The sequence below is a fragment of the Propithecus coquereli genome, unplaced genomic scaffold (assembly GCF_000956105.1).
Source record: "Propithecus coquereli isolate 6110/MARCELLA unplaced genomic scaffold, Pcoq_1.0 Scaffold10, whole genome shotgun sequence".
Lineage (NCBI taxonomy): Eukaryota > Metazoa > Chordata > Mammalia > Primates > Indriidae > Propithecus > Propithecus coquereli.
In genome coordinates this window covers 4,241,037-4,268,827 of record NW_012133858.1, presented here as the reverse complement: position 1 = coordinate 4,268,827, position 27,791 = coordinate 4,241,037, and the positions used below count along the sequence as shown (strand labels likewise).

The 27,791-nt window shown below is 52.1% G+C and overlaps 1 protein-coding gene across 1 annotated transcript in view; it reads left to right on the top strand.

Moving 5' to 3' along the window:
- Window positions 1-27,791, top strand: part of SEMA5B (sema domain, seven thrombospondin repeats (type 1 and type 1-like), transmembrane domain (TM) and short cytoplasmic domain, (semaphorin) 5B) — a 124,659-nt gene that overhangs the window by 87,374 nt on the left and 9,494 nt on the right. Inside the window, exons 2-11 of the mRNA XM_012642452.1 lie at window positions 175-379; window positions 5,112-5,211; window positions 9,134-9,179; window positions 20,100-20,162; window positions 20,512-20,610; window positions 21,111-21,324; window positions 22,026-22,311; window positions 24,525-24,660; window positions 25,993-26,200; window positions 26,312-26,519. Of these exons, the coding sequence (XP_012497906.1) occupies window positions 226-379; window positions 5,112-5,211; window positions 9,134-9,179; window positions 20,100-20,162; window positions 20,512-20,610; window positions 21,111-21,324; window positions 22,026-22,311; window positions 24,525-24,660; window positions 25,993-26,200; window positions 26,312-26,519 (1,514 nt within the window). The 5' untranslated portion in view covers window positions 175-225. The remainder of the gene's footprint in view (window positions 1-174; window positions 380-5,111; window positions 5,212-9,133; window positions 9,180-20,099; window positions 20,163-20,511; window positions 20,611-21,110; window positions 21,325-22,025; window positions 22,312-24,524; window positions 24,661-25,992; window positions 26,201-26,311; window positions 26,520-27,791) is intronic.

Genomic DNA, 27,791 nt, shown 5'->3' with positions numbered 1-27,791 from the left:
AAAAAAAAACACAAGTTTCCACATTCACTCTATCTTGTTCAAAAATAAAAATAAATAAACCAATAAGATTTAAAAAAAAAAAAACCCATGGGGCTACTTATAACGAGGAGGAAATTGAGGGAAGTGGGCACTGGCAGAGACAGCCCTTGGTGAGACCGAGTGTTTGCATTGCAGGTCTTCTGCCCAGCCTGCCTCCGGGAGCTGGGACTGCCGAGGGGCCCCACCATGGTGGCCGCGGGACCCCTGGCCATCTCGCTGCTGCTGTCCAGCCTCACACTGCTGGTGTCCCACCTCTCCAGCTCCCAGGATGTCTCCAGTGAGCCCAGCAGTGAGCAGCAGCTGTGCGCCCTGAGGGAGCACCCCACCGTGGCCTTCGAAGGTGAGAGTGGGCTTCCCACTGGTCCTTTTGTGCAATGACTGTGTCCTGAAGGACTTAGGTCAGGCAGGATCTTTCTGGCTGTTGGAAGTATTGGGATGTTTGCTTCCTCCAGGGCACTAAGACTCTTCCTCTGGTGATAGGTGTTTAAATGATGGGCAGCAGCTGCGGGGGTCTAATTTGTGTCTCCAGATAATTTATTCAGACCCTTCATCCCTGTTCAGTGGGGGAGCAGGGAGAGAAGGGAACCTTTCCAGGGGCTTCCTTTGCTGGAGGACGAAGTTGTGGCCAAGAGTTGGTTGGTGGTCTCAGCTCCAACCTTCTAGAAGCATAGGCTCCACTTCTGGGCTTCTCCAGGGAAAGAATGAAGATGACTCACTTATTAGGAAGTGCTGGAGCTCTCTGGAAAGCTTCCTTCTGCTCTAAGACGGCTGCAGGGATGCCTGTCTTTGGGGTCCTGAGAACCCCCAGCAAAAGGCGCCCTGATGACTCATAACTCCTTCTGTTGTCAAGGGTGGGGCCATGAGAGTGTCCTACTAAAGTGTTTCCCAAACTGCAATTTGTGAATCACTGCTCATATTCCAAGGGGTCCATACATTCTCGATAAGAGTTTCTATAATTAGTACATACATTTGATGATAATCTAAAAAGCAAGTCAAATACCAGAGCATCCCAGATGCTCTCCCATGACCTATTAACCAGTTCGGGGGCCCTGGTTGTGTTATGATGACATTAATATTTCAAGATCCACCACCCATGTGGCAGCTCACACTGGATTCTCCAGATGTAGTCTCAGGGGTCCCCAGGTGCTTAAGTCTGACCCACACTGGTCTGTTTCCTCCTCATAATGACTCTGTCAGGTAGGCAGGGCAGGGAGACTGTCACTTCCTTTCACAAACAGGTAGACTGAGGCATGGAGGATTGAAGAGACTTGTCAGAGCCAGGCCTCAACATCGGTCTCCCTCTGCCCACGGCAGAGCGATCAGGCACTCTACCTCTGATGCCCCGGACTGGAGGAAGGGTGGGCCATCCATGGGGTTCCACACGGCCAGAGGGGTGGGGCAAGATGGAGCCAGAATGGGAAAATCAGCCAGCGAGTCTGAGGCTGGCCTGGGATTTGGGGAGCAGGAGGAGCCGTATAGGTGAGAGTTGGGGGCGGCTAGGTGGGGAGGCCGGGGTGTTTTGGAAGAGTGGGATTCCCAGCTGTGGGCTGGCTTCTCTCTGGGAGGAAGGTTTCCAGCTGTCTTCTCAGTGCTGTCTTGTTTGAGCTGGGATCGGAGGCTTTGAAGCTTAAGTGGATTAAAGTAAATTAACAACGTCCTAAGCCTACAAAACACGTGCACACCCTCAGACTTCTGATGGCTCCTGGAGTGCTGGTGGCTGTCACTGAAGGGAAGGACCAAGTCGGGGACAGAAGGAGCAGATTCTTAAGGCTGTCGTCCTCACATCTGGGCCCCTGTGGCAACACCTAGTGAAACACTTCCTTTCAGGGGCTTTGCAGGGGGCACTATTGGCCCGGCTGATTCTGGGGACAGGGACAATGGAAGGAGAGTGGGGCAATCCCTGTCCCCCACCAGGCTGCTCTGTAATGGGGCACATTGGGGGCGAGGGGAGGGGACTGGAGAGGCTGGAGCTGCCTTCCTGGAGTGCCTGGGTTCCTTGAGGCCATTTTTGATCCTCAGGTATGAATTGAACGAACCTGACTTCCCGCTCCAGCCTCTTACGGAATGAAGGGATGCCACCCCCTCCTTGTTCTGACAGCTTTGAGTTTTCCTATCCATTCACCACATTTTTATTGGGCCCTGCTTGGTACCAGCCACAGAAGGGGACACCACGGGGTCTCAGAGGCAAACAAGAGTCTCCTTTGAGTACTCGATTATCTCATACTGTTCATTAAAGGCCACTGCCTTTGGTCCCCGGCCCCGCTGGTCCTGGCCTGGGCCGTGTTCCGGAGAAGGTGCCTAATCCAGCTCAGCACAGCCCCCAGCTTCCAAGGCCCACTGGGATGTCGCACTTCATTTCTGATGGATCCGTAGGCTTCCCGCCTTGTAGCTGTGCGTTTCCCTCTCCCCTGACACCTGCCTGATCTGTGAATAACCCCCGAATACCCTGGAGGAGCTGTCAGTGGCAGGATCTGACTGCCGTTTTCTGTTGTGTAAGGTTCAATTTCCTCCTGCGAGTTTCTTTTGCGGGTGGCCCACCTGTGTTTCTCTTTGGCCTGCATATTGTCCCATTTGCCGCAGTGTCACCTTTCCAGGCAGCGGGGAAAAGCCAGCCCGGAGTTAACACTGGCAGTGGTTAATCCACAAGGTGGGTAATTGAATTGACTATAACTAAAGTCACAGGTGCGTCATGGAGAATGTCATTTTTCTCTTAGAGTCACCGTCCAAAGCTTTCACTGCACACGGAGCTCAGAACGTGCTTGGTGTTTTAAAGACAGCCTTGCCTCTGGTCCCCTGTGCCTGCTCAATAAGAGGAGGCTGGCTCCCTTCCCAAGCCTCCCCCAGGATCGCGGCGCCGTGCCCGGCCATGTCTCTCCTCCTTGCCCCTTCCTCCTTGCCCGTGTGAGTCCCTGGAAGGGCCCCCACCCTCCACGCCCCCACTCTACCTCCCCATTGTCATCCCAACTCCTGCCCTGTTTCCTCTTCTTCTCTCCTCCCGGGGAAAAGGCCTGAATGAAGACTGAGCAGACAGGGCCCAGGTGGAGTATTTGCTGCAGACCAGTTATGCCACCTCCCCTGCATTTAGCTGCCCACATCTGGAATGCCCCTCTCTGAAGCGAAGGAGGGAATTGAAATGTAACCTCTTTGCTACTGTTAGGGAGCACCTGGTCTGATAGGGACAGGCAAAGCCCTCCTACACACACACAGAAAAGGCTTGAGCACATTTGGAGTGACAATAACATACAATGTGAATAGAACAGAAAGAGTAGAGAGAATATGAAACAAAATAAGATCAGGTGGAGAGGTTATAATCTAGGAAGGCTTCCTGGAGGAGGAAGACCCTTGGTTTCATTTCTAAAGTAGTATAATATTTTACTAGGATTTCTGAGAGTGGCCCTGAGTTCAGCTAAAAACCCAGCCCACCAGATGCCAGATCCACCCCCTATGCCTATATTGCCCAAATGCCATTTTGGCTGCATGGCAATTCTTGTCAACCCATAGTCACCTGCTGGGGGCAGAGGCAGGCCCCAGGGGTTTGTTTCATTTTGCTGCAGAATTTCTTTCTTCTTTTTTTCATCATGCATATCACAGTTTTCTGAAAAACATCCAACTCGAAAAACCTCCAGTTCTCCAGGGAGCGATTAAGTGTTTGCCTGTCGTGCAGAAATGAAGGGCTGCTTTTACTCTGTAGTGGAGGGATAATGAGCAATGATTTATTTTCCTTGGATTACACACATACACACACACATACACACACTCTCTCTCCCCCGCCTCTGGGCCTGCCATGAGCCAGCGGCTAAGGCGCTACAGGAGAAAGCACAGCACCCCACATTTCCCTTCGCCTTTCCCCCACCAGCGTGAAAGCTTCTCTGCCCCTCGGCTGTCTCCTTCCTGCTGCTGGCTCCCCCCAGCCTTGGGGTGTGGGCTGAGGGAGCGCTATTGAGGGGCTGTGGCCCAAGATGGGAGAAGAGGGTCTGCAGCAGGAAGGAGAGGGGGAACGTCCAGAGGCAGTGAGGTCTTCTCTCTGCGCCCCCAATCCCTGGGAAAGGCCGGGGCTGGGAAGAGCTTCCCTTGGACACAGGGGCAGACACTGACCACCCACCCTCTGGACCTCCCACCTCTGTGGAAACTTGTCTGAAAATCTGATTTCCTCATTCAGTAAGGAGTTAAGGATTATTCATATGTTCATTCAGACACTGCTGGGTGCTTGGACCTTCTGGAGGTCCAAGAAGCAAGGTCTTTCCTGGCCCCCGGGGCCACCAGGCTAGACACCCCGTGGGAGGGGCTAGGAAGACCATAAAGTAGAAGACCTTGGGAGCCCTTGATCCTGGCTTGAGAGAGGCAGGGAAGGCCTCTTGGAGGAGGCAGGGATGGGGGTGAAGAGGAGTGCAAAGGTTTGCAGGCTCTTACAGGATGGATTTGGGGACGTGTGCAATGTCCTCGTTCAGTGTGGCTGGAGAGTGTGAGGAAACGTAAAAGATGAGGCACCATTCCTTCCACAGATCACTAAATAATTACAGCACCGGGCATTTGACATGGGGGGAGAGGCCAGAACCTAGTGGCCTTTGCAGGAGTTGTGACGTTTTCTGTGGGCAGCTGGGAGCTGTGGAAGGGTTCCGAGCCGGAGGGTGACATGACCACACTTGCATCTGAGAAAGAGCGCTCTGGTTGCTCTGTGGGAAGGGACTGGAGGGGCAGGCATGGAAGCCAGGCTGGTTAGGAGGCTGTTGGCAGCAGTCCAGGCAAGAGGTGATGGTGGTGTCGATGGGGGTGGGGTACAGAGGGGAGAAGTGAATGGATTTCTGAGATAGTTTCGAGGTAGAACAGGTGTGTATTGATGTGGCTGGTGAGGGCCCGGGGGTGTCCAGGATGATTATAGGTGTCCCTTTGCGCACCTGTGGGGAGGGTAGAGCCCTCCTCTGGGGTAGGCAGTGTTAATAGCAGGAACAGTGACAACACCCCCCTCCTTGCCCCCAGGGCCACACAGAGGTGGCAGGTGCCTCTGCCCCACTTCACCCGGCTCTCACCCCTTCTGTTCTCCGGTCTGACGCTGGCTGCCTCTCCCTCCCCAGATCTGAAGCCCTGGGTCTCTAACTTCACCCACCCTGGAGCCCGAGATTTCTCCCAGCTCGCGCTGGATCCCTCCAGAAACCAGCTCATCGTGGGAGCCAGGTAATGAGGTGCAGGAGCTTAGAAATGGGGGGAGGGAATGTTATTCCTGATGAGCCCATGTCTCATGGGCAGACCCGTGTCCTGGACCCCCGTCCTCTCTGCCAGGCCCTTTCTTTGTGTGAATGTCTGTCCACCACAGAAGGAAGCGTGTGGTAGCTGGGTGGGGTCAGGGTGACCCTAGAGCTCCCAAGCTCAGCCAGCTGCACACCTCAGTGGCTGGCAGTTAGTGAGAGCAAGGACGCCTGCCGGCTACCTCCTGGCGCTGTCCCTGCCATGCTGACAGGACTTGCCTGGTTGGTGAAATCTCTGGGAGCTCAGCGCAGAGAAGGTGCCCAGGAGCCCCCTGCTGGCCAGCAGGCCACCTGCGCCTGGGGCAGGGGGCACAGGCCACGTGCCTGTTTTATGAAGGACCTCACTTCCCCGTGGCCTGACTCCTTTAGCCTACTGTCCAGACATGGTGTTCAACAAATAATACACTCTAGGGAGGACTTGTGGGAACTTTCCGGGGTGGACTAGAAGGAGATAAGCCCTCACAGAATCATAGCTCATCGGCTCTGGTGGGGAAGGACGCTTAGGCGGTTTAGTCCAGCGGGTCTCCAAGTGTGGCTCCTGGACCGGCAGCCCCAGCAGCCCCTGGACACTTGTTGGAAATGCAGATTCTCGGGTCCACCCTGGACCTCTTGAATCGGAAACTGGGGGAAGGGCCCAGCAACCTGTGTTTGAGCAAGCCCTCAGGTGACTCTGATGCACACTCGCGATTGAGATTCGCTGGTCTAATCCAACTGTCTTCATTTAAACATGAAGAAGGAGAAGCCTGGAGAGGGAAGGTGACTTTCCCAAGATCACCTAGCAAGATGACAACAGAGTATGCAGAAGAGATCCCAGGTCTCCTAACTCCGAGGCTAGAGTTTTTTCTGCTAGTCCGTGTCATTGCCCCTGACTGCACTGGTATTTTTCGGCTCTGCACCCCAGAGGTTCTGACCCAGTGGATCTGGGTTGGAGAAGGTGGCTGCTGGGATGGGCACTTCCAGGCTACACTGACCATCCTTGCCCTTTGGGCTTTTCCTAATGTCTCCACCCTGCCTTTGCTGTATGAACAGAGCTCTGGACTAGGGCCCCGTGAGCCAGATTCTCGTCCCGGCTGATCTTGACCTTTGAGCCCCAGTTTCCACACCTATAGAGACTGGCTACAGTCTCTGCTGCCAGCCTCGCAGGGCTGTTGTGAAGCTGGGGCTAAAAGCATTTTTTTTTCACTTTTAAAGTTTTTAATTAAGTAATTATTTTGTATCAGTATTATGTGTTATGGTACGACATTCAAAAGGCGCAAAAGAGCATGCAGTGAAAAGCAGGGCCCCCCTCACACAAGCAGGGCCCCTCCCTGGAGACGTGGCCTGTGGTGAGGTTCTTGTCTGCCCGCCCGGAGGTCCTCTGTACGTGTGCACGTGTGCAACAGTGTGGACTCTATTTTCCCAGCAGAGAGTAATTGTTTTACCTTCGATTTCCAGATGATTGTAGATTTACAGGCGGTTGTAAGAAACAAATACAGAGAGATCCTACATTCTCCTCACCCGCTTTCCCCTAATGCTAACCTCTCACGTAACTGCAGGACAACACTGCGGCAAGGAAACTGGCACTGATGCGATCCTTCCACCTGATTCCAGTTTCACCGGTTTTACATGTGTACTTTTTAAAAAACCCAAATGGCAGCGTCTGAAGACCCCACTCTGAACCTTGTGAAAGCATTTTGAAAGCTGCCGTTCATTCCGTGCCTGCCACGTGCCAGGCACTATTTTATGTACCACTGATGTAGTAAATCAGACAATGCATACAGTAAATGTCATAAATCACACATGTATTAAATAATCTAATACACACAGTAAATCATGCATGCAGTAACTCATCTCATCTTCGCAACAACCCCAGAGATGGGTTCTGTGATCACCCTCCCTTAGTGGACCGGAACACTGAAGCTTGAAGAGGTTAAGTCACCCTATGACCGTGGTCACACTGCTCTTCCTCTCTCTAGGTTGCTTTCTTTCTTCCTTCTCTTCTGCCTGACATTTTCTTCCCTTCTTCCTGACCTCTGGAATTCAGGCTAGAGAAATTTTTTATTCATTCATAACTCTGCCTTGTTCCGTAAGGGATTTAGGGTGGGTCAGGCTACAGAGATTTCTCTCTGATCTCATCTCCCAGATCCCGGAAGAGCTGACTGCAATGTTGTGATGAATGATTTTTGAAGGGATGAAAATGAATAAAGTGATGCAATGTTTCCCCTAATTTTTTAAAGCTGTGAGCAGATGCCTGTGTTACCTGAGCAGACAGCTGGGGCAGAGCTATAACCTGGAGCTCATCCGTCCCCAGGCCAGGAGGACGGGGCTGGGGGGAGCTCTGCTAAGGACCTGGGGACAGGACTAGGGAGGGACAGCAGAGGCCTGGAACCAAGGTCACCCAGTGAGGCTGTCCCAGCTCCAGGACAGCAAAGAGGCGAGTGGGGCCTGGGCCTGGAGCCAAAGCTGGAAGAGAATCTCCCTGCCTGAATTATCTCCCTCTGGCCCCTGGATTCGTTCAGCAGGGCCCCTCCCCTCTTTCTGGCCCACTCCACGACCTTCTTCTCAGCACAGCTGAGGTAGGCCAGAACTTTCTAAAGTAATTATTCCTAAAAAGTTCAGGAACCTAGAGAGGAATTGCCAAAAGAGGATAGAAGAAGGAAAGAAAGAAAATTCTGGGATCAGGCGTGGTGGCTCACCCCTGTAATCCCACGGCTTTGGGAGGCCAAGGTGGGGAGGATGGCTTGAGCCCAGGAATTTGAGGTTACAGTGAGCTGTGATGGCGCCACTGTACTCTAGCCTTAACATAAAAAAAAGAAAATTCTTGGGAAAACCAAGATTTTTACATCTGCTCGACATTAATAACGTCTTTTAATGTGCATCGCTCCATTCCCCTGTGTCCGTGGTCCTGTGAAATAGGAGAGACCGGCATTGGCTTCTCCATTTTACAGATGCAGGCGCTGAGGCTCTCAGAAGGCCCCTAGCTGGTGGCTGAGCTGGGATTCTCCCTGTCTCTGCCACAGGGTCTGTTCTGTGAACCTGAAGTCATTGTCCTATGACACTGACCCAGTGGTTCTGCCGCCCTTGTGACTCTCAAGTTCTGAGTCCATGTGTGGTGGCCTTCTGGCTCCAGAGCCCGTGCAAAGCAATTTCTGCAGTGCCTGGCACTTATGCGTGCTCAGTAAGTGTCTCTCTGATGTGATTAGTAATAGTAGTATCAGTATTATCATTATTGAAGGGTTTTGAGCAGCAGCTTGAGAAGATGAAAACAGTGTTTGAGCAAGATGCGCCTGGCAGCCCTGCAGGGTGGACTGTGGGGAGAGGGCTGTGAGGGGGCAGAAGGGGTCACTCGGGCTAGAGGAGATAGGATGGTCCAGGGAGAGGCCATGGAAAGGTCAGATCCAGAGTCACCGACTGTAGGAAGGACTGCAGGGCACGAGGAAGCTAAGGGCACTCAGCAGCCCAGGGCGTGGAGCCAGGAGAGACGGCTGGCCTGTGGGAGGAGGGGGTGTCCAGGTGGCAGGCCAGGGAAGGAGGAAGCTGGCCTGAGTCTCTGCAAGAGTGTTGTGGAGCTTTAACAGAAACAGGCTGCAGAGTTGCAAAAGGTGGGGTCAGGGGGTTCCTCCGTGGGCCTGCTGGGTCAGCTGGGAGCAGAGACAGCACGGGACTTCCTCACCCGTAAAATGGAGTTTCCTGCATTCCCTCCCAGGGTTGTGTGAAGATGAAATGAGCGAATGCAGGTAAGGCTCCCCCTGGGGGATTGGCCTTCTGCAATCGGCACCCAGTCCTGGCACCCCAGGTGGCCTGAGCCAGCAGGCTGCTTCCAGGGGTCCTGCCTGCAGAACTAGCTTGACTTCTGATTTCTGTCTTCACAGGAACTACCTCTTCAGACTCAGCCTTGCCAATGTGTCCCTCCTCCAGGTACGTCTGCTGCTTCCCTTCCCTTCCTGTAGCTTCTGGGATTTAGGAGCCGGGGCGGGGCCACACAAGTATGGAGATTCAGAACCCAGCTCCTAGGATGGAAAACGGGAGCCACGTGCTCTTTTTGCTGGCTGTGGACTCGGACCCTGGCTGTCAGGGTAACTGCTGGGAAGATACCTGCAAGTGGGGAGCGGCCCCACATGCATGGAGGCACACGCAGGGCTCTTGCAGCATGCAGAGGAGCTGCTGATGAGGAAGGGAGCACCAGTCTGGGGTGACCAGCTGTCCCTGTTTGCATGGGACTAAGGGGCTCCCCAGGAAGCAGAACTTTCAGTGCTAAAACTAGGATAATACTGTGCAAACTGGGATGGTTGCTCATTCTAAGCCCAGAGCCTATACCCACAGGGGCGGTCTCTGAGTTTGGGCCTCCAGGAAAGGGGTGTTTGTTCCCAATTCCTTTCCCCACCCACCCTCGTGATCTTATTCTAACAGCATTTTCACTGAGCTGTGATTGATTTATTATCTGCTGCCAAGAAGGACTCCCCAAGCATAATTCTCTAAGTGCTCTGAGAGGCGTTTTAATGGGACTCCTTGATCCAGAACATTTATCCCAGATTGAGAAACAGATGCCCAACCATTTTTGCAGAGGCTGAATGTTCTAGAAAGGAAGGCCATCTCTTCTTCTTCAATGAGGGGAGAGCCCCAATTCTCATGTCTGGGAGGCTTCTTGGTCTCCCAGTGATCAAGCATTCATTGAGCACCCACTGTGTACCAGAACCGAGCTGGAGACTTATGGGCCATAAGAAGAGCAGAGCGTCTGCCCTCCGGCACGCGTGATGAGTGAGGCACGTAACCTAATTAGTAGTTAGGAGTAATCAAGTGCTGGGCTGTGTAATACAGAATTTCCCTGCGACATGAAGTTAGGGAAGGAGAGAGCTCCTTGGAGAGCTGGTGCGACATGCTACACCTGGGTCCACACTCCCGGGGGCCATTGCAGCTCTTGGCTGGTTGCTAGAGAGGAAGTATAAGGGAGAGAATCGCTGTGCTCACTGGAAGGGAGGGGTTGGAAGGAACTAGGGCAAGTTGAAAAGAAATGCTAGTCATCGATATATGTGGCCATCTGTCCTTCCATCCATACCTTCACCAGCCAGCCTGCCCATCCACCCACCCACCCAAACAAACAGTTACTGAATACCTACTGAAGGCCAGGTCCAGTCCTAGGCATGGTACTAGGTATTTGAGTTCCACCAGGACCCAGTCCCTTGCCTCAAGGAACATGAACCTAGGAGGTCACATATGACTCCCTTTCCTGGAGGGGGACAGTGCAGCATGTTCCTGGGATCCAGGCTGGAGCGAGCTGGGGGAAGTTTCTAGAGGCAGCCTCCCGAGGCCTGCCAGCTCGGTCACAAGCAGCCAGTCCAGAGCCTAGTTTCCAACTGGCATCCACAGAAAATGAAGCCAGGATACCAAACTCAGCAGGTCAGGGCCTGGGGCAGCAGTGCAGAGGAGGTTCAAAGTGGGGGGGGGGAGGAGGAAGTAGACCCAGGGATCCTGCCCTGAGCTCCAGGCAGTTGGGTTTTTATTGGGTTCCCATGGTCTACAGATGAAGGTCTTCTGGGAGAGTAAAGTGGCTGAAGGGAGGAAGAGAGACAGATGCACAGGGATAGTGGCAGTGCCGTGGGAAGCACAGGGGAGGGGTGGTCTAGAAGCATGAGGACCCTCTGGGCCCAGCAAGGTCTGCAAAGCCTTCCCAGAGGAGCTGCCCTTGAGCTGGAGATCAAAGGATATGTTTGCCACACAGCAAAGAAGGAGCACAGAGGTATGAAATAGCATGCAGCGCAGAGGGGCAGGACCAGGGGGCGTGAGTGGGGTGAGGGTGGGAGACAAGGCCCGGGAGAGAGAGAGGCCACATTGCAGGGGCTCTTCCTTGCTGAGCTGAGGGGTCCATGTTTTGTTTCGAAGGCCATGGGGATCCACTCATGGGTTTTAAGCAGAGAAGCGGCATGACCGGATTTGGTGTTTGACGTACCTGGCCCAATGCAGCTCCTGGATCAGTGGAGGAGCCAGTGAGCAGACAGCTGCCATCGTCTAGGCCAGTGATGGGAGAGCTGAAGGAAGGCAGCAGCACTGGGGCTGGAGAGAAGCAGAGGAAGCATTCTCAAGGTGGCAGGATCACACAGGGCCACAGCATCACGCAACTCCAGGGAGCTCCAGGCACACTGTCTTCAGTATGAAGGTGACCCCGGGTGTTGGGGAAGTTGAAAGCCCCAGAGGGTTTAGTGATGCTTGGGCCACAGTGGTGACATCTAGGTTTCTGGCTTGCACTGCTGCGTACCATGACTCAGGATAGAATGGGGCAGCCTGACCCTAGGCCTCTGGTTCCCCCTTGGCTGCACACTGGAATATTCCATCAGGGGAGTTTTAACCAACACCTGTGCCTGGGTCCCCCTCAGAGATTCTGACTGAATCGCTCTGGGGTACAGCCGGGACACTGGGATTTTTAAAAGATCCCAGGTGATTCCAATGTGCAGCTACATTTAGGAACCACTGCTCTCAATGTCAAGATCATTCCTATAGATGCTGCCTAGCTGGTTTGGGCTGCCCAGGCCTCCCTGACAGCTGGCCTGCAGGTCATAGGTCATATGCCTTATCTTCGGACTGTTAGGACCCTGAGCTTGGTGACTGAGTCGTAGGGTTTGATTCATTAAGCTTAGTGTTGATCTGGCCTCAGCCGGGGGCAGGTATCTTATGGCAGCCCATAGCTCATGCTTGGGCTGGGGTCGGCTTCGGGGACATTCCCTGAAGAGCCCTGCAAACCAGCCCCAAGAGCACCAGGAAATGATTTGAGCACCTTCCCCAGGAGTCTTTTTAGGAGCTTGACCTCAGGATTTCAGCCTGAATTCACTGTGGCAGAACTAGGGAAATAAATATATTTTATGTCCCTGTTCGCACCCTAGGGGGTACCATCTATTCACAAGCAAGAAGCTGGGGCAGACCTTGGCCTCTGGTGCTCGGTGCTGGGTCTTCTGGTCTGTTGTCTGGCCTGGTGAGAAAGCCCTGACTTTTAGTGTAAAATCCTGACTCCATTGAGCTCCCCGCCATTGCCCTGTCTGGGGGCTTCAGGTTCCTGCGTATAAGCTTTCAGTCCTCAGCGTCTGCTGTCACAAGTGGCTCACCAGCAACCAAGTGCTAAAAATGAGCTGCACCACTTTGCTGACAGAGGAGGCAGGGCCAGGGCCCCCCAGCTCAGCTTCCTTTACTCTCCTCTGGGCCTTGGGCTACACTTGGGTTATAAAACATCCCATGATGGAGCTGACTGATCCTCCCACTTGGCCTCAGGGCATGATTTAAGTAAACTTAAAACTCAGTGCTGTTATTGATAGTTTAAATAATTAACATTCCGTAAAGAAAAATCTAAATGCAAACAGTTTGCAAACCAGGGTCCATTAAGGGACTTCTAAGTACCTAACCCCTATTAAACAATTTATGTAAACTACTATTTCTTAAAAAAAATCGAATACTCAGCTGCCTCCCAATTCTCCAAGCACTGAAGTGAGGGGAGGTGCGCCAGCAGCTCATGGGGCGGGGTGTGTGCTGGGGGGCGTGGGCGAAATCAAATCAGCTCACCTGTGATGGTTATTTATCAGTGTAACTTCATAAACTGGTCTTGGGAGAGAAGAGGAGGCCAATGATCAGCAGTGGCTGGGGTGGCGGTGGGGGGGGTGCTTCTGAGAGGACCAGCGTGATGAGCCATCTTGGATTTGACCATTAGGAGCTCATGAGTGACCTTTGCCAGAGCAGTTCCAGGGGACGACCTGGCTGGAGGCCTAATTGCAATAGATTTATGATCTTGGGTTGCCAGATGTCCTGTGAGGCAGAAATGAGGACTGTTCTGTACACATGCGTCAGGACGCATAACGGGGCTTTGTGTGGGGCTGGGCAGACACTGAGGGTGATTCCTGAGCTCTCTTCCAGCCTCTCTCCACGTCCTCCAAGCTCCAATCTGGCAGCCCCAGAGTGATTTGAAACTTAAACTCTGCTGAGTGGTGGGCTTAATGCTCATCCATCACCTCGGGCTCCCACGTGTCCAGAGCAGTTGCTGAGTCCACACAAGCAAGTGTCCCGCCTGCTCCTCCCACAGCATGAAAACCACGCAGCTACTCTGTTACTAGAGAGCAGCGTCCTGGAATTTCTGGGACAGCCCTCGTTTACAGCATTCAGTGTGCTACATTGATCAGACATGTCTATCTCCACTCCTCCGCAAAACCCCACTAAAGAGAGTGAGAAATTTTAAAAAGTACACATCCACAGTGACAGAGAGAACAAAAGAGATGTCAGTGGAGAAGAGATTAAACACATTCTGGGGAGATGGAAGGTGGATGGAGCGATCTGACTGACTTAGCAGAGCAGAGCGCTTACAGAGAGGAGTGTGGCGGGGAGGCACCTGATTCCCCAGAAGGGCCCAGAAATTGGGTGTCGGGTATTGTGGAATGTGAGGGTGAGGTACAAGGATGAAGGGGGGATTGATTGAAATTCTCTAAACTGAGAGGTTGGAATCCCGGTCTCCCATCTCAAACAGCAACCCCTTCTTCCACCTCCCCCTCCCCCAACAAAGAAGACTGAGACCCTTTCTCCAGATACTCACCTGGAAGGGCTCCATATTTAGGGACTCCAGGAAAAGCAGGGGGCACTGATGGGGGGCGGGGCTACAACAAAGAGATCAAGTGCAGGTCTGCTTTCCCCTCCACCCCTCCCAGGCATGAGATTAGAAGAGTAATTGCTGGAGAAACTCAAAGACTCCAGAGACCAGACTTCTAGAGTATGCCATGGAGGGTCTCCCAGGGAGAAAGCCACCTCGCCCAGCACGCTGAGAGAAGCCCATCAGTCTATACCAGCCCTCCCCATGGCATTTCCTATGAGTTGTCTAGCACTTTACTCCTCAAGCAAGTCAACAAATATACTTTTTTATCATGTAAAATTCCATATGGACATGAAAGTAGAGAGAGTAGTACATGAACCCACTGTGCTCAATAGCAGCTTAAAAGCTTTAGCATTTATCAGCTCAAGGCCAATCATGTTTCATCTACAACCCCCACTTCCCTGTCCTGAATCACTTTGAAGCAAATCTCAGACATATTATGATATCATAAATATTTCAGTATTCATTTCTAAAAGACAGGAATTTTTTTAAAGTGGCCTAAAATTAATAATAATTTCGTATCACTAACTATCCAGTTAGTGTTTAAGTTTCCTTCTTATAAAATTTTAAAATAATTTTGGCAGTTTGAATCAGGATCCAAACAAAGATCCAATTATGTTGCAATTTGTTGATATGACTCTTATATCTCTTTTTAACAATGTTTCCTCTCTTTCTTTATGCGATTTATTTATTGAAGACACCTGGCCGTTTTGTCCTATAGTATTTCCCATGGTCTGGATTTTTATTGTTATGCAGTGGCATGACTTAACAGGCTGCTCTTTTTCCTGTATCACCTGTAAATTGATTGTTAGATCTAAAGATTTCATGCAATTTAGATTCTGGCAAGATTAACTTCATAGGTGTTATTGTGTACTTTCTTTAGGAGGTATAGAGGGTCTGATTTTCTCTTTTTTGATGTTAGCAACCGCTGATGATCATTTCCTAGATTCCTTAATTCTTTAGGTGTTACAATATATTAGCTGGGCTACCTCTACAAAAACAAACCTTTCCATATCTAGTATTTGGTTACCTAATGATACAGTCATATAGGAAAGGCAGGATAAAATGTTCAATACCAGTTTTTATTGACCAGTTTTCAAAGAACAAGCTGGTTTGCTCATATCTTTCAATGATGGTCAATTAATTTATCTATTATTATTATTAATATTATCATTACAAACTCATGAATTGAAACAGTGTTGATGTGTTTCGATCCATTGCAGTTACCTCTCATTACTATCCCATCTTCCACCAGTGGGGGCTTGGGTGAGCTCTTCAAGTTGGCTCTTGGTCCTTATGACCAGACCCTACCCATCTTTGGTTGCATCCTTGCTATCTGATGTGACAAGAAGTTCCAGGCTCACCTTGTGTGTTTGCTGCCCCAGACCTGGAATCAGCCATTTCTCCAAGAAGCTCTTGTTCCTTTCACTGGGAAATGGTTAATGATTTATTTTTAGGTATAAACAAGTAGCCAAAAATCACTAGGCATTTGAGGAAAGCCTCTCAAGTGAAAGAGAAGGCCAAAGCAAACAAGCAAACAGAATGAAACAAAAAAAAACTATAAAAAAGAGACAATGCAAGAAATACAAGAAAACATTTTTTTAAAAAATTAATTATAAAAAAACTAATATCTTCTGAGAGAGATATTAGAAATATTTTATTTATAAAGCAATAAATTTTCCCAGGTTTTATCAAAGAGCTGCTAGAAATATTATATTTAAGAAATTTTTTAAAAACTAGATAATTTAATAAATAAAAATAAAACAATATATTTAAAACATGGAAATTAAGAATGCAATTTTGGAAAATAAAAACTGAATTGAAGGCTTAGAAGATAAAGTTGAAGAAAAATGTACCAGAAATTAGATCAACAACAAACACCAAGAAATGAAAAATAGGAGAAATATCAGAAAACCAGAGAATCAATGCCCAAGGGCCAGCAGAGGATTGGATTAATGAAAGTGCCAAAGAAGAGATCAGAGGAAAGGTGAGGAAGAAATTCAAGACGAAATAACATCAGAAAATTTGCCAAAACAAGGGACAAGGCTTCAAAGCGAAAAGGTTGGGTGAGTTCCCAAAAAAGACCCATGCTAAGGCACATCAGTGTGAAATTCAGAAGAGCCTAAAAGTTTCCAGAGCCTAAAGAAAAAGAAAAAAGATGACTACGAAGGCTGGGGAGGAAGAGTTGCATCAGACTCCTCCATGGCAATGCTGGACGCCAGAGACAATGGAGGAAGAAATGCCTTTAAAATTCTCAGTGAAAATTATTTCAACCTAGAATTCTGTATCAAAACTATCAATCAAGTATGAAGAGGGAATAAATCAGACATGCAAGAATTTAAAACATTGACCTACCATGTTAGGAAGATACTGGAGATGTGTTCCAGCAAAATAAGCAAGTAAATCAAGAAAGAGGGAAACATGGGATTCAGGCAGCAGCAGAGGAAAGGTGAGTCCCTAGTCACCAGCCGAGCAGGAGGTCTCAAGAGCAACCAGTTCGCTGGGGCAGGAGGACGGAGGTTGGGGGATGAGGAAGAAGGCGGAAACCAATAGATTATCTGAATAATTTGTACAAGCAATTAGAAAACAATATTGAGAGGGATTTGTAAGACCTGTTGGATATTTGGGGAAAATCAGTGATAGGTATGTGCAAAACAAGCAAATGAAGAAAGTCAAGACAATTTCTCAGGAAAAACAAAAAGTTGTTCAAGAAAGGAAACCTCATCAGAATATGAATATTTCACTGATTCTTAGATGCACATGTTTTAACATTTTAATGTGTCTGAAATTGGAACGTGTCTTTCAGTGAACGGCATCTGACAGTCACTGTCGGCCAGGCGCAATCCTGATGTTGTCATTGCCCGTGCAGGCGTAAGCCCAGCCATTAGTCCTGGTGTTCTGACCAGACCACAGTGACCCCTTGACATCTCAGTCCATAAACCATTTTAGGATCATAGGAAGGAGTACGAGTCCTGGTTTGACAGAAAACCTTCTGTGGGCACCTTCTGGTAAGACCAAGAAAGTGCCAGCATCCAAACTTTCAGGATGGGGTGGATGGCAATCGTGGAGAACAGAGTGGATGCTCTTTAAGAATTGCTGCATCTGACCAGGCAAGGTAGTTGACACCTGTAATCCTAGCACTTTGGGAGGTCGAGGCAGGAGGATCTCTTGAGGCCAAGAGTTCGAGACCAGCCTGAGCAACATAGAGAGACCCCATCTCTACAAAACATAGAAAAATTAGTTGGGCGAGGTGGTGTGCGCCTGTAGTCCCAGCTACTGGGGAGGCTGAGGCAGGAGGATCACTTGAGCCCAGGAGTTTGAGGCTGCAGTGAGCTATGAAGACACCACTGCACTCCAGCTGGGGCAACAGAGTTAGACCCTGTCTCAAAAAAAAAAATAAATAAAAGCATTACTGCATCACTGACACCTGGGGAGTTCAGAGAATGATTCTCCAAACAAACAACAAAAATGAGCGCTGACAACTCTAAATAGAAAAGTGATTCAGAAGAGATGGACACTGAATTTAAAGAAGGTTTAAAGATATTTCATTTTACTTGAATTTTTCTTTTTTGTTTGTACAAGATTGATATATGATACAAATGTATGTCTAAGTAAGAACACTTCCAATATGTTTACATTAAAAATTAAATTAATAAGAGAATTTGATTGGCAGCATATTTTCTCTCTTAGTGGTTCATATTACAAATTGATGGTGTTGTACATTCAGCGAAATCTGAGGTGCTAGCTGGTAGCAGTGAACAATTTTTACATATTTACAATAATGTAAATAACGATGTTGATTTTAAAATAAGATGTAATGATAACAGCAGGAGGGGAAGAGGGGAAATGCGCGTGTGCTGTGGGGTGGGCTATGTGGGAAAAAGCTTCACGTCCACCACAGGAGGTCAAAAGATGAAGTCTAAGATTGACACACAGTTTTGAGAAATTGACTTAAAAATACACAGAGAAACACTAAAAGCGTTGGAAGTAGTTGTCTTGGGAAAAGGGGTCGGGGTATGGAAGGAGTGGGTCGCTGGTGTTTTTATTAATAATTTTTTATGGTATTAAACTTTTTAAACTGTGTATCATTTGATAAAAATAATTTTTGAAATAAATTAAAAATAAAATGACTCAAAAAAGCCTGTTCTGTGCTGTTATCTTTATAAATATACATATTCTTTTCAGGCCATTTGGTCCAACTTTGGTTTGACAAATCTATTCACCACCAGAGGCTGCAGGATGTAGCAGAAAGAGCTTGGTTCTGGTGTCAGTTGTCTGGGTCTGCACCTTGGGTTTGTGGCTTACAGGCTATGTGACCTTGGGCAAAGCGCTCAACCTCTCTGGGCTTTAGTTGCCTCACCTGTAAAAGAAGCAAAAGCCTGTGTGTTTCACTGGCTGCTGTGAGGATCCAAGAGAAAGTGTGTCAAGTCCCTGGGCAGCGCCTGTCCCATTGTTGAGCTCAGCACAACTTTAATTCCTATTTACTGTACACACCGCCACCCAGTGGGATCCCACCCCCCTAGGAACAAGGCGGACCCCTTCAACATGCCCCTGTGCTCAGGGATCCCAAGGCCCCAGTGAGGACCCGTTTCCCATGAAGTGCTCCCAAAGCGCCCGCTGTCCAGAGCTTTCAGCCTGGACGTCTGCAGTGCTTGTGGGTCGTTGCTCTTTTCTGCCCCCAGAGGCCCCAAGATGTCTTATTCATGTCCCTCTCTTCTCTCCTATCAGGCTCAGCCAGGGAGCTGACAGGTCCTAAGTATGACATGCTCAGTTGTCTGTCTAGATGCACCCTGAGGCTCTGTGGCCAAATGCCAGGGGTTATTTGCCCTTCTTCAAGGTCTGAGAGTCACAGACGTCTGAGCTCCAGGCCTGGCATGACAGGATGAGGCCAGTCTGCTCACAGGTCTGACAGGAGCTCTGACCAAACTCATCACCCAGCTCTGAATCCAGGGCCTGCAGGAGTCAGCCTCCCTCTGCCCCACAAAGCAGCCATCTCTGGGTGCAGGTCAGCTGCGGCCTGCAAAGCAGAGAGCAGCCCTGCTGCTCCCCGTCCCGGCCCTATCTCCCCTCCCACACCCCGGCTCTTGGAGCTCTGCGGGCAGTGGCTGCACGGCCAGAGGCAGCTTTGCTAGAAATTAAAAGCAGGTGGGCTTTTTATTTTTTTCCATTTGGATGGGAGAGCTGCTTGCTCAGGGCTCCCTCTCCCAGGGCAGGTAGGCAGTTCATGCTTATAGATGTGACCCAGAAATATATAATGAGCCACACCAGGGCTGTTGACATTGCCTGGACATGAAGGGCACCACTCCTCCCTTCAGCCACTGTGCAGAGAGCAGAGGCAGCTAGATGAAGGGGAGTAGGGGACCCCGGGTGGGCGCAGCCCTCTCCTAATGCAGTGGGCACCTGAGAACTTGGTACTGTCCTCCGGGTCCCCTGTGAAAGCTGCATCCCCAAACACATTATCTGATGACAGAGCATGCGTGATGCTGCAAGGGAAACCAGAGGGAAGTGTAGATGGCATGCACAGGGGTAGCAATTAGGAAAGGGGAAGTCCTAAGCCCTTGAGACAGAGGGGCAAAGAGAAAAATCACACAGCCCTTGGAATCAGAGGAATGTGGGTTCCAGTCCCTGCTCTACCATGTACCGGCTGTGTGACCTTAAGCAAGTCACCAGAACCTCAGTTTCCTCATCTGTTAAGAAAAAAAAAACCCACTTTGCAAGGTTGTAGTGGGAAAAATTAAATCTCCTCTATCTAAGGTTTGCAAAATCTAGCCTTTTCTCCCTTTCTGCCTCTTACTCATTGGAGGGACACCTGGCATATAACAGAAGTACATTTCCCGTCATGCACTCAGGGGCTGGGGTGGTACTGAAGGTCCTTTGGGGCCACTTCCAGCTCCCGGGCGGGCCTGGGACAGGAGGCATTGGGCAAGTCCTAGACAGCTGCGTGGGGATGATGAAGCAAGGGCAGCTATTACTCTGGACTTCCCCTGACCCAGGCAGGTGGCAGGAGTGTTCCGCTGAAGGGTGTCCATTCGCTAAAGGGCTCAGGGTAAGATCTGGCCGCCCTCCCAGGCCCACGAGGATATAGTGAGAGGAACCCCCACCCTGCAGGCTAACCCTGACACGAGGCTTCCTATGTGCTCCAGATGCCAGCTGCTGCCTGCCCTGGTGGTGAGTGATAGGGAATGGCACAGCCAAGTGATGTCTGTGTGTTCCTCCCACAGGCCACAGAGTGGGCCCCCAGCGAGGACACGCGCCGCTCCTGCCAAAGCAAAGGGAAGACTGAGGTATGTGGCCTCTGGTCCCAGGGGTCTGGCTTGGAGCTGGCAGGAGGCTTGTGGTTGCAGGGATGGAGGGGCACAGTGTGGGCATGAGGTCCCCTGCTGGAGAGCCTGTCCTGGGTGAGCCGGGGGCTCCTTGTGAGGATATAGCCCCGTGGCTAGGTGGTCCTGAGCAGCTGAGTGGGCAGTGACACGGAGAGGTGGCCTTGGTGGGAGAGGATGTAGAGGGATATCTGGGGTAGAGGGGAGTGTTTTAGAACATTTGTTGGAATCCACGACATAGTGGTGTGAGGGGAAGACACCAGCGTCACACCCAGAGAGCTGTGCCCCTCTGTTACTCTCCTTCTCACCTCAGGAGGAGTGTCAGAACTACGTGCGAGTCCTGATCGTCACTGGCCGGAAGGTGTTCATGTGTGGGACCAATGCCTTTTCCCCAGTGTGCTCCAGCAGACAGGTGGGGCAGCTTGGGCCGGGGGACAGGAGGAAGGGGACACCAAGCGGGGATTCTCTTCCCCAGGCACACAGCCTTGGAGGGGGGTTGCTAAATTTAACAAAAAAACCAAGCCCCAAACTCAAACCAGAAAAGAATGCCCAGTTAGATTTGAATTTCAGACAAACAACAAATTATATTTTAGCATAAGCATTTCCCATGCAACATTTACAGCAAGTTAATTCTGAAAAATTATTTGTTGATTATCTGAAATTCAACTTTAACTGGGTCCTTGGACAGTCCTGACTGGGGCTGGAGACAGATGGGGCTCCTGGCAGGACGCCAGCCTCCGTGATGGCTGCTCCCTCCCTCAGGGACTGTGGGCTGGGCAGTGAGGAGGACACTGGAGGGGGAGAGGCCCAGAGAGACCAGGGCCCCAGGAGGATACAAAACTTGGGGGTGGAAAGAATAGGCAGCCCCCAGGGCCTTAGGGAAAAGCATCCCCTTCTCCCCGTCATGCCCAGGTGGGGAACCTCAGCCGGACTATTGAGAAGATCAATGGTGTGGCCCGCTGCCCCTACGACCCTCGCCACAACTCCACAGCTGTCATCTCCTCCCAGGGGGAGCTCTACGCGGCCACTGTCATCGACTTCTCAGGTCGGGACCCCGCCATCTACCGAAGCCTGGGCAGCGGGCCACCACTTCGCACTGCCCAGTATAACTCCAAGTGGCTCAATGGTAAGGAGGCCCCAGCGCCAGGGGTGGGGTCTGTCCCGGTTCCAATCTTGCCAGCCCACCCTGACCCCCCATCCATCCTCCTGCCTAACCTCTGCACGGGCTCACACTTGCTTCATCAAGTGATGAACAGGTCCAGAGTAGGGCAGATGTTGGAGACAGACCCCAGATGAAATCACAGATGTCCTGAGGACCCAGAACAAATGGAGGGTGGGCTATTAGGGGAGAGAGAGAGTTAGGAGTTGATTAGAAAAACAGTTCTGGGTAAGAAGAGATTATGGAAGGGTCCGTTAGAGTTTCCTGCCCTTTGGAATCAAATCCCTATGTCTTCACTAACTAGCTGTGTGGCCTTGAGCAAGTACTTAACCTCTCTGTGCCACAACATTTCCATCTGTAATATGGCGATAATCATAGGACTTAGCTTATAGTCTGTTACAAGGATCAAATGGGTTAATCCATAGAAAGTACTTAGGGTAGGGTCTGGTTCCCAGTGAGTGCTCAGCAGCACATGTTAACTACCGTTATAGCTGCACTTTGTATTGGAGGTGGGACTAGGGTTAGTTAGAGCCCCCAGGTCACCAAGCTGGCGGTGGCGGGGAGGGGTGTCAGGTTGCCTGTCTGGGAAAGCTGAAGTAGTCAGTGCTCCTAATTCCGCCCCCTTGTCTGCTGGCCTGCCCTGCCCCTTGTTCTTCTTCTGCCCCCAGAGCCAAACTTTGTGGCAGCCTATGATATTGGGCTGTTTGTGTACTTCTTCCTGCGTGAGAACGCAGTGGAGCATGACTGTGGACGCACCGTGTACTCTCGGGTGGCCCGCGTGTGCAAGAACGATGTGGGGGGCCGATTCTTACTGGAGGACACGTGGACCACGTTCATGAAGGCCCGGCTCAACTGCTCCCGCCCGGGCGAGGTCCCCTTCTACTACAACGAGCTGCAGAGTGCCTTCCACCTGCCCGAGCAGGACCTCATCTACGGGGTCTTCACCACCAACGTGTGAGTCCCTGCCCCCGCCACTCCCTTCCCCGTGATGTCCGGACTCGGTCCGGCCTGGCTGTGCAGCCTGGTGGGCGCGGGCAGGCTCCTCTCTGAGCCCTCGTTCCTTCATCCGTAAGTGGGGATTGTCTGCCTCCCGCACCGTCGTCTAAGGATTCCATGACTTCCTGCCTCCGGAGGGGTAAGCGCTTGTTCCGGCTTGCTGGGAAGGGCAGGCCTAGGCCAGAAGTGAGGAAGGCGAAAGGAGCTGGCGTATAGCTCCTCGAAGGAAGAACTTGCTGGTGATGGAAGTGGCAAAGCCCGCCTTGCATGAGGGGAGGCAGCCCGCGAGGGCCCAGCAGCGGCCCATCAGGGAAGTTCTGGAGGGATTCCTGAAGGTCCCTTCCAACCCCAGGACTGCATGATTCTGCTCAGTGTAACCAGCAGTCTTCTGGCAGTCCTGCCTTCACCTCCCACCTGGGCTGCACTGGAATTAGAGCCTGTTGCTTTCTAGGTGTGAGGAGGGGTGACCCTCACAGAGATCATGAGACCCACAACCTCCTCCTGTGCAGAGGCTAACCCGGCCAGGCGACTTTCATATAGAGAATGATGAATGGGCACCAGAGACCAAGGGAAGCATTCGCTGTGCAGCGTTTTGGAAGGACCTTAGAAACCTCTGAACCATAGAGTGTGTTTGCTCACCTTGAGCCCTGGGTAGCAGGCATTGGATGAGGGCCAGGCTAGCTACAGGGAGGACAGTATGAGGGGATGGGGAGCAGGAGCAGAGAGGCTGTCCGAGCCAGGGGACAGACGTGCAGCACAGCTCACACAGGCCCTGAGCTAAAAGCTGGCTGACCAGGACTTCGTGTTCCCAGCCCTCAGCACCAGAGGTGCGTGGCCGTGAGCAGAGGGCAGGAGTAGCGGGAGAAACATCAAGGGAAACTGATGACACCAGTGTGGACTGTAAATAGTGCATTTATTGCACATCCTCTCCATGCCAGGTGCTTGTCCTGGTGGGAGTGGGGCAGCAGGGAGCAAAGCCAGACATGGCCCTGTCCTCAAGGAGCTTACCTTTTGGACATGAGGGATATGAAACAAGCAATTTTAATAGTGATCAACGTACGAAGGGAAAAGGCCTGTGCTGAGAAGCCTCTAACTGTATGGAGGGGTGAGGATCAGAGAAGGCGTCCTGTAGGGAGGGATGTCTACGGGATGAGCAGGAATTAACTAGGGCCGCCGAGCCTTCCAGCCTGAGGGAACGACATGTGCAAAGCTTTGGGATGGGAAGAAATGTTCCAGGAACTGAGCAGAGACCGGTGTGGCAGGAGCTTCGAGGGTGAGGAGGAGAAAGACGGGAGAGGAGGCTGGAGGGGTAGGGCAAGGGGGATTATATCCCAAAGGGCCTTGTAGACTGTTTTACGGGTTTGATCTTTATCCTAAGAGCAAGGAGAAGTTACTGACGGGGTGAAGCCAGCCAGAGACCAGCTCGGAGGTGCAGCTGGAAACGCTCACCCTGGCTGCTGTGTGGAGAATGGCTTAGGAGACCAGACAGGCTGCAGGCGGCCCACCAGGACACTGCAGCGTCCTGGGCCGTGGAGGGCGCTGAGACCAGGCAGAGGTGCAGAGAAATGGAAACGTCTGGGAGAGGGACTAAAGACAAAGGATAGGACTAGAGACCTCTGGTGTGGTGGTGTCGTCTCTGTGAACTGTTCACATCAGACTCATGGAAACACGTTCCTGCAACTGAAAGGGTCTCTGGGTATTGTATGTTACAGCATAAATCGGTGGCTTGGTATCAGCTTTTTAATAAATTAATCAGAATAGAATGGAATGAAACATGAGAGTATAACATATTCAGTGAGGATACGTACTGTTTCGTGTGGATATGTGCGTTATACCGAGCCGTGAGGTAAAATATATTTCTTACTGTGGGCGTGGACGAGAATGCTAGAAAGCCACTGACTGTACTTCAGCCTCCCACCGGATAAGGGAAGGGTGTGAGGAAGTGGCACAGAATCCACCAGTGCTCCTTGTCAGCGGGCCTTTCCCAGGGGTTTGAGAGTGTGAGGACCACATCTCCTCCTTCTGAGACACCCCACGGTGCAGAAGGTGCCAGGCACATGGTAGGTGCTTAATAAGCGATGGGGATCGGGCACGATGGCTGGCTGTGGGGTTTAAGAGGATGGTGCCCAGGCCTACAGGAGGGCAGCGACCCGCCATCTCTTGCCTTTCAGAAACAGCATCGCTGCTTCTGCTGTCTGCGCCTTCAACCTCAGTGCCATCTCCCAGGCTTTCAATGGCCCATTTCGCTACCAGGAGAACCCGAGGGCTGCCTGGCTCCCCATCGCCAACCCCATCCCCAACTTCCAGGTACAGCTTCTCTCTGCCTTCCTCTTTTTTCACACACTGCCTTCCCCCCAGACTACCAGCCTCAAGCCGATTCCCAACTGTCTAGCACAGACAAACACCAGACCTGTCCCTGCTGGTCTACACCCATTCCTGGGGTCTTCTATGGTTCCTTAAGAGGGTGGTAACCTCTAAGACTGTGAGTGAGAAGGGGACAGAAGGGGGGAGGCCGAGCAAGGGAGCATGCTCTGAGCCATCCTGAGTGTGAGTCCACACCTCCAAGGAGGAAGGGAGGGGGGACTCAGCTCTCCATAGTCTAGGGGACCAGGAAGGCACGACGCAAGCCGTCTGGCCAGAATTCAGGGATTTTAGCTGGAGTTTGCTCATTGTGTGTCAGCATGGGTACTAATGCCTGGAGGATCTCTGAGTCCTAGGAGTGGTCAGGGCCCTGCCACCGGTAGTGTGAGCATCCCCCGCCTGCGATGGAGATGGGGAAAGAATGAGGGGGCAGAGGAGGCTGTTGACTTCCATGTCCCTCCAACTTCCTCCTCAGGGGTGATGTGGAGCTGGGAGGGACCTCAGGCTTTGCCCTCCAGCAATCTGGACCCAGGTCTAGCCTGTCTCCATGTGACCTTGGGCAAGCCACCCAAGCTCCTTGAGTCTCTTTTTCCCTACCCAGAACCAAGGATAATACCATAAAGGATGACATGTCATAGATGTGTGCAAGGGGTGACATGCCTGGCATGTACTAGATGCTCAGTAAAAGGTGACTGCCTTCCAGCTTTGCTTTAGAAGGCATAAGAACCCTGAGCTGTCTTTACCAGAAAAAGAAAAATTAGCAAGGCTCGTGGCCTGCCTGTAGTCTCAGCTACTTGGGAGGCTGAGTAAGGAGGATGGCTTGAGCCCAGGAGTCTGAGGATGCAGTCAGCTATGATGATGCCACTGCACTCAACCTGGGGTGAGGAGCCAGACTCTGTCTCAAAAACAAACAAGAAAGCTCTGAGCGGGTAGGGATACAGGAGAGGGAAGGCAGGACTTGGCTCAGCAGGAGAGGGGCACCTACTATGGCAACAGCATAAAACCCAGGACACTTGTTGTCCACACTCAAATGATCTGTTTCTAGATAGTCCAGCACCCTTTGCTCTCCCCCCACTCTTCCCCAGCCCTGGTAGGTCTGGGTGCTAGGAGTGGTCAGGCCCCATCGCCGCATCCTTCCCTGGAAAGGGTGCAGCGGACCCAGCAGGGGATGCTGAAGAATCAGCGTCTGCCTTCTGCCACCGGGTTGCCATGAGGAAGGAGGGGGTGGGGGTCGCGGCAGCCGGGCGGCCAGGCGCGTGACCTGGCTCCCTGCGGCAGTGCGGCACCCTGCCTGAGACCGGCCCCAACGAGAACCTGACGGAGCGCAGCCTGCAAGACGCGCAGCGCCTCTTCCTGATGAGCGAAGCCGTGCAGCCGGTGACACCCGAGCCCTGTGTCACGCAGGACAGCGTGCGCTTCTCACACCTCGTGGTGGACCTTGTGCAGGCCAAGGACACGCTCTACCACGTGCTCTACATCGGCACCGGTGAGCCGCCCGCCCGACCCGGGCTGCAGGTGGGGAGGAGGCCGAGGGGCGGGGGCGGGTCTGCCAGCCGCCCGGGCCTTCAAGGCCACTTCGTCTGCCCCGCGCCCCCAGAGTCGGGCACCATCCTGAAGGCACTGTCCACGGCGAGCCGCAGCCTCCGCGGCTGCTACCTGGAGGAGCTGCACGTGCTGCCCCCCGCGCGCCGCGAGCCCCTGCGCAGCCTGCGCATCCTGCACAGCGCGCGCGCGCTCTTCGTGGGGCTGAGCGACGGCGTGCTGCGCGTGCCGCTGGAGCGCTGCGCCGCCTACCGCAGCCAGGGGTAAGCCGGGCCTCGGGGAGGACGGGCTCCGGGGCCTCATGCTGCGGGGATGGCGCTTCAGGGGTGGGCTCTGGAGTCAGGCCGACCTGGGTTGCATCACCGCACTGTCTCTAGCTGTGTGCCTTCGGACAAGTCACTTGGCCTCTCTGAACCTGGGTTCCTCCTCATAAGGTACCTCGCTGGGTTTTTGTGACGGTTAATGGGGATAATCTGCATCACTGCCTGGGGGAAGGAGGTGCTTAGCAAATTGTGGTGGCTCTTGTTGTCCCTGTTGTCAACCCCATAGTTAGGGCCTGTCAGCCATCTCTAGCCCACTTGGTTTGTTCTCAGTCCCCTCGGTTGAGAGAGAGGCCTTTACCTTTGAGGCCACAGCACTTAGTGCCCAGATGTGGGCGATGGGAGGTGATGCTCTGAGTGAGCTCCCAATTTTTGCTCCTCTTCCTTCTTGGAAGAGGCAGAGCGGGCGGTGCGGGTAGGGCGGTGGCGAGCAGTGGGGGCGTTGCACGGGCTTCCCGCTGCTGCCGAGGCCGGGTCTCCCTACTGTAGCTTCAGATGGGTTCACAGATTTGACAACTGCGACACCAGTGTTTAAGGGGGAAACCAAAGCCTCTTTCAAGCCAAATGGAAATGTAGCCCAGAATCCTACCACTCGAGGCTCTCCCGGGCTGCATCCCCCCGTTTGCGTGATAATCAAAAGCTGGCATAGCCACAGCCACATGAGCTTCTGTGGCCTTTGCAGCTGAGAGTCCTCCTGGCTGTGCCATCTGTCCTCAAGATTCGGAAGACAAATGGTATCCCTGATACCAGTGTTGTTCTTTGGCCCCAGTGGCGTGTGCTGGGAGTTGGGCAGAGGCCTGTAGGGGAGAGGGAGGCTGGGTGGGCTTGGGGTGGCAGCCCTGGAGGGGAAGGGGGAGAGGCAGACACTCCAGCTCCCCTCAGCCCCAACACATGGCTCCGTCAGCGACACACCACACATTTACTAAGCCCTGCCATGTTCCAGGGACTTCGCAGGGCTGTTGGTGTGAGAGGAGGCAAGATGCAATAGGCCTAAAACACTTACTTCCCTCAAACCTCCAGCTGTCTGGCTGGGAAGAGAACCCCGGCCAGTGTCAGAGGTGTGGGGAGAGGCAGTGGGGTGTAGTGGGAAGGACTTCTGTGTAATTAGACACACGTGGGGCTCCATCTCAGCTCCTTCATCTACTGACCGTATGGTCCTGAGCACGTTACTCAACCTTTTTGAGCTAGCTCTCCCATCAGGAAAATGGGGAGAAA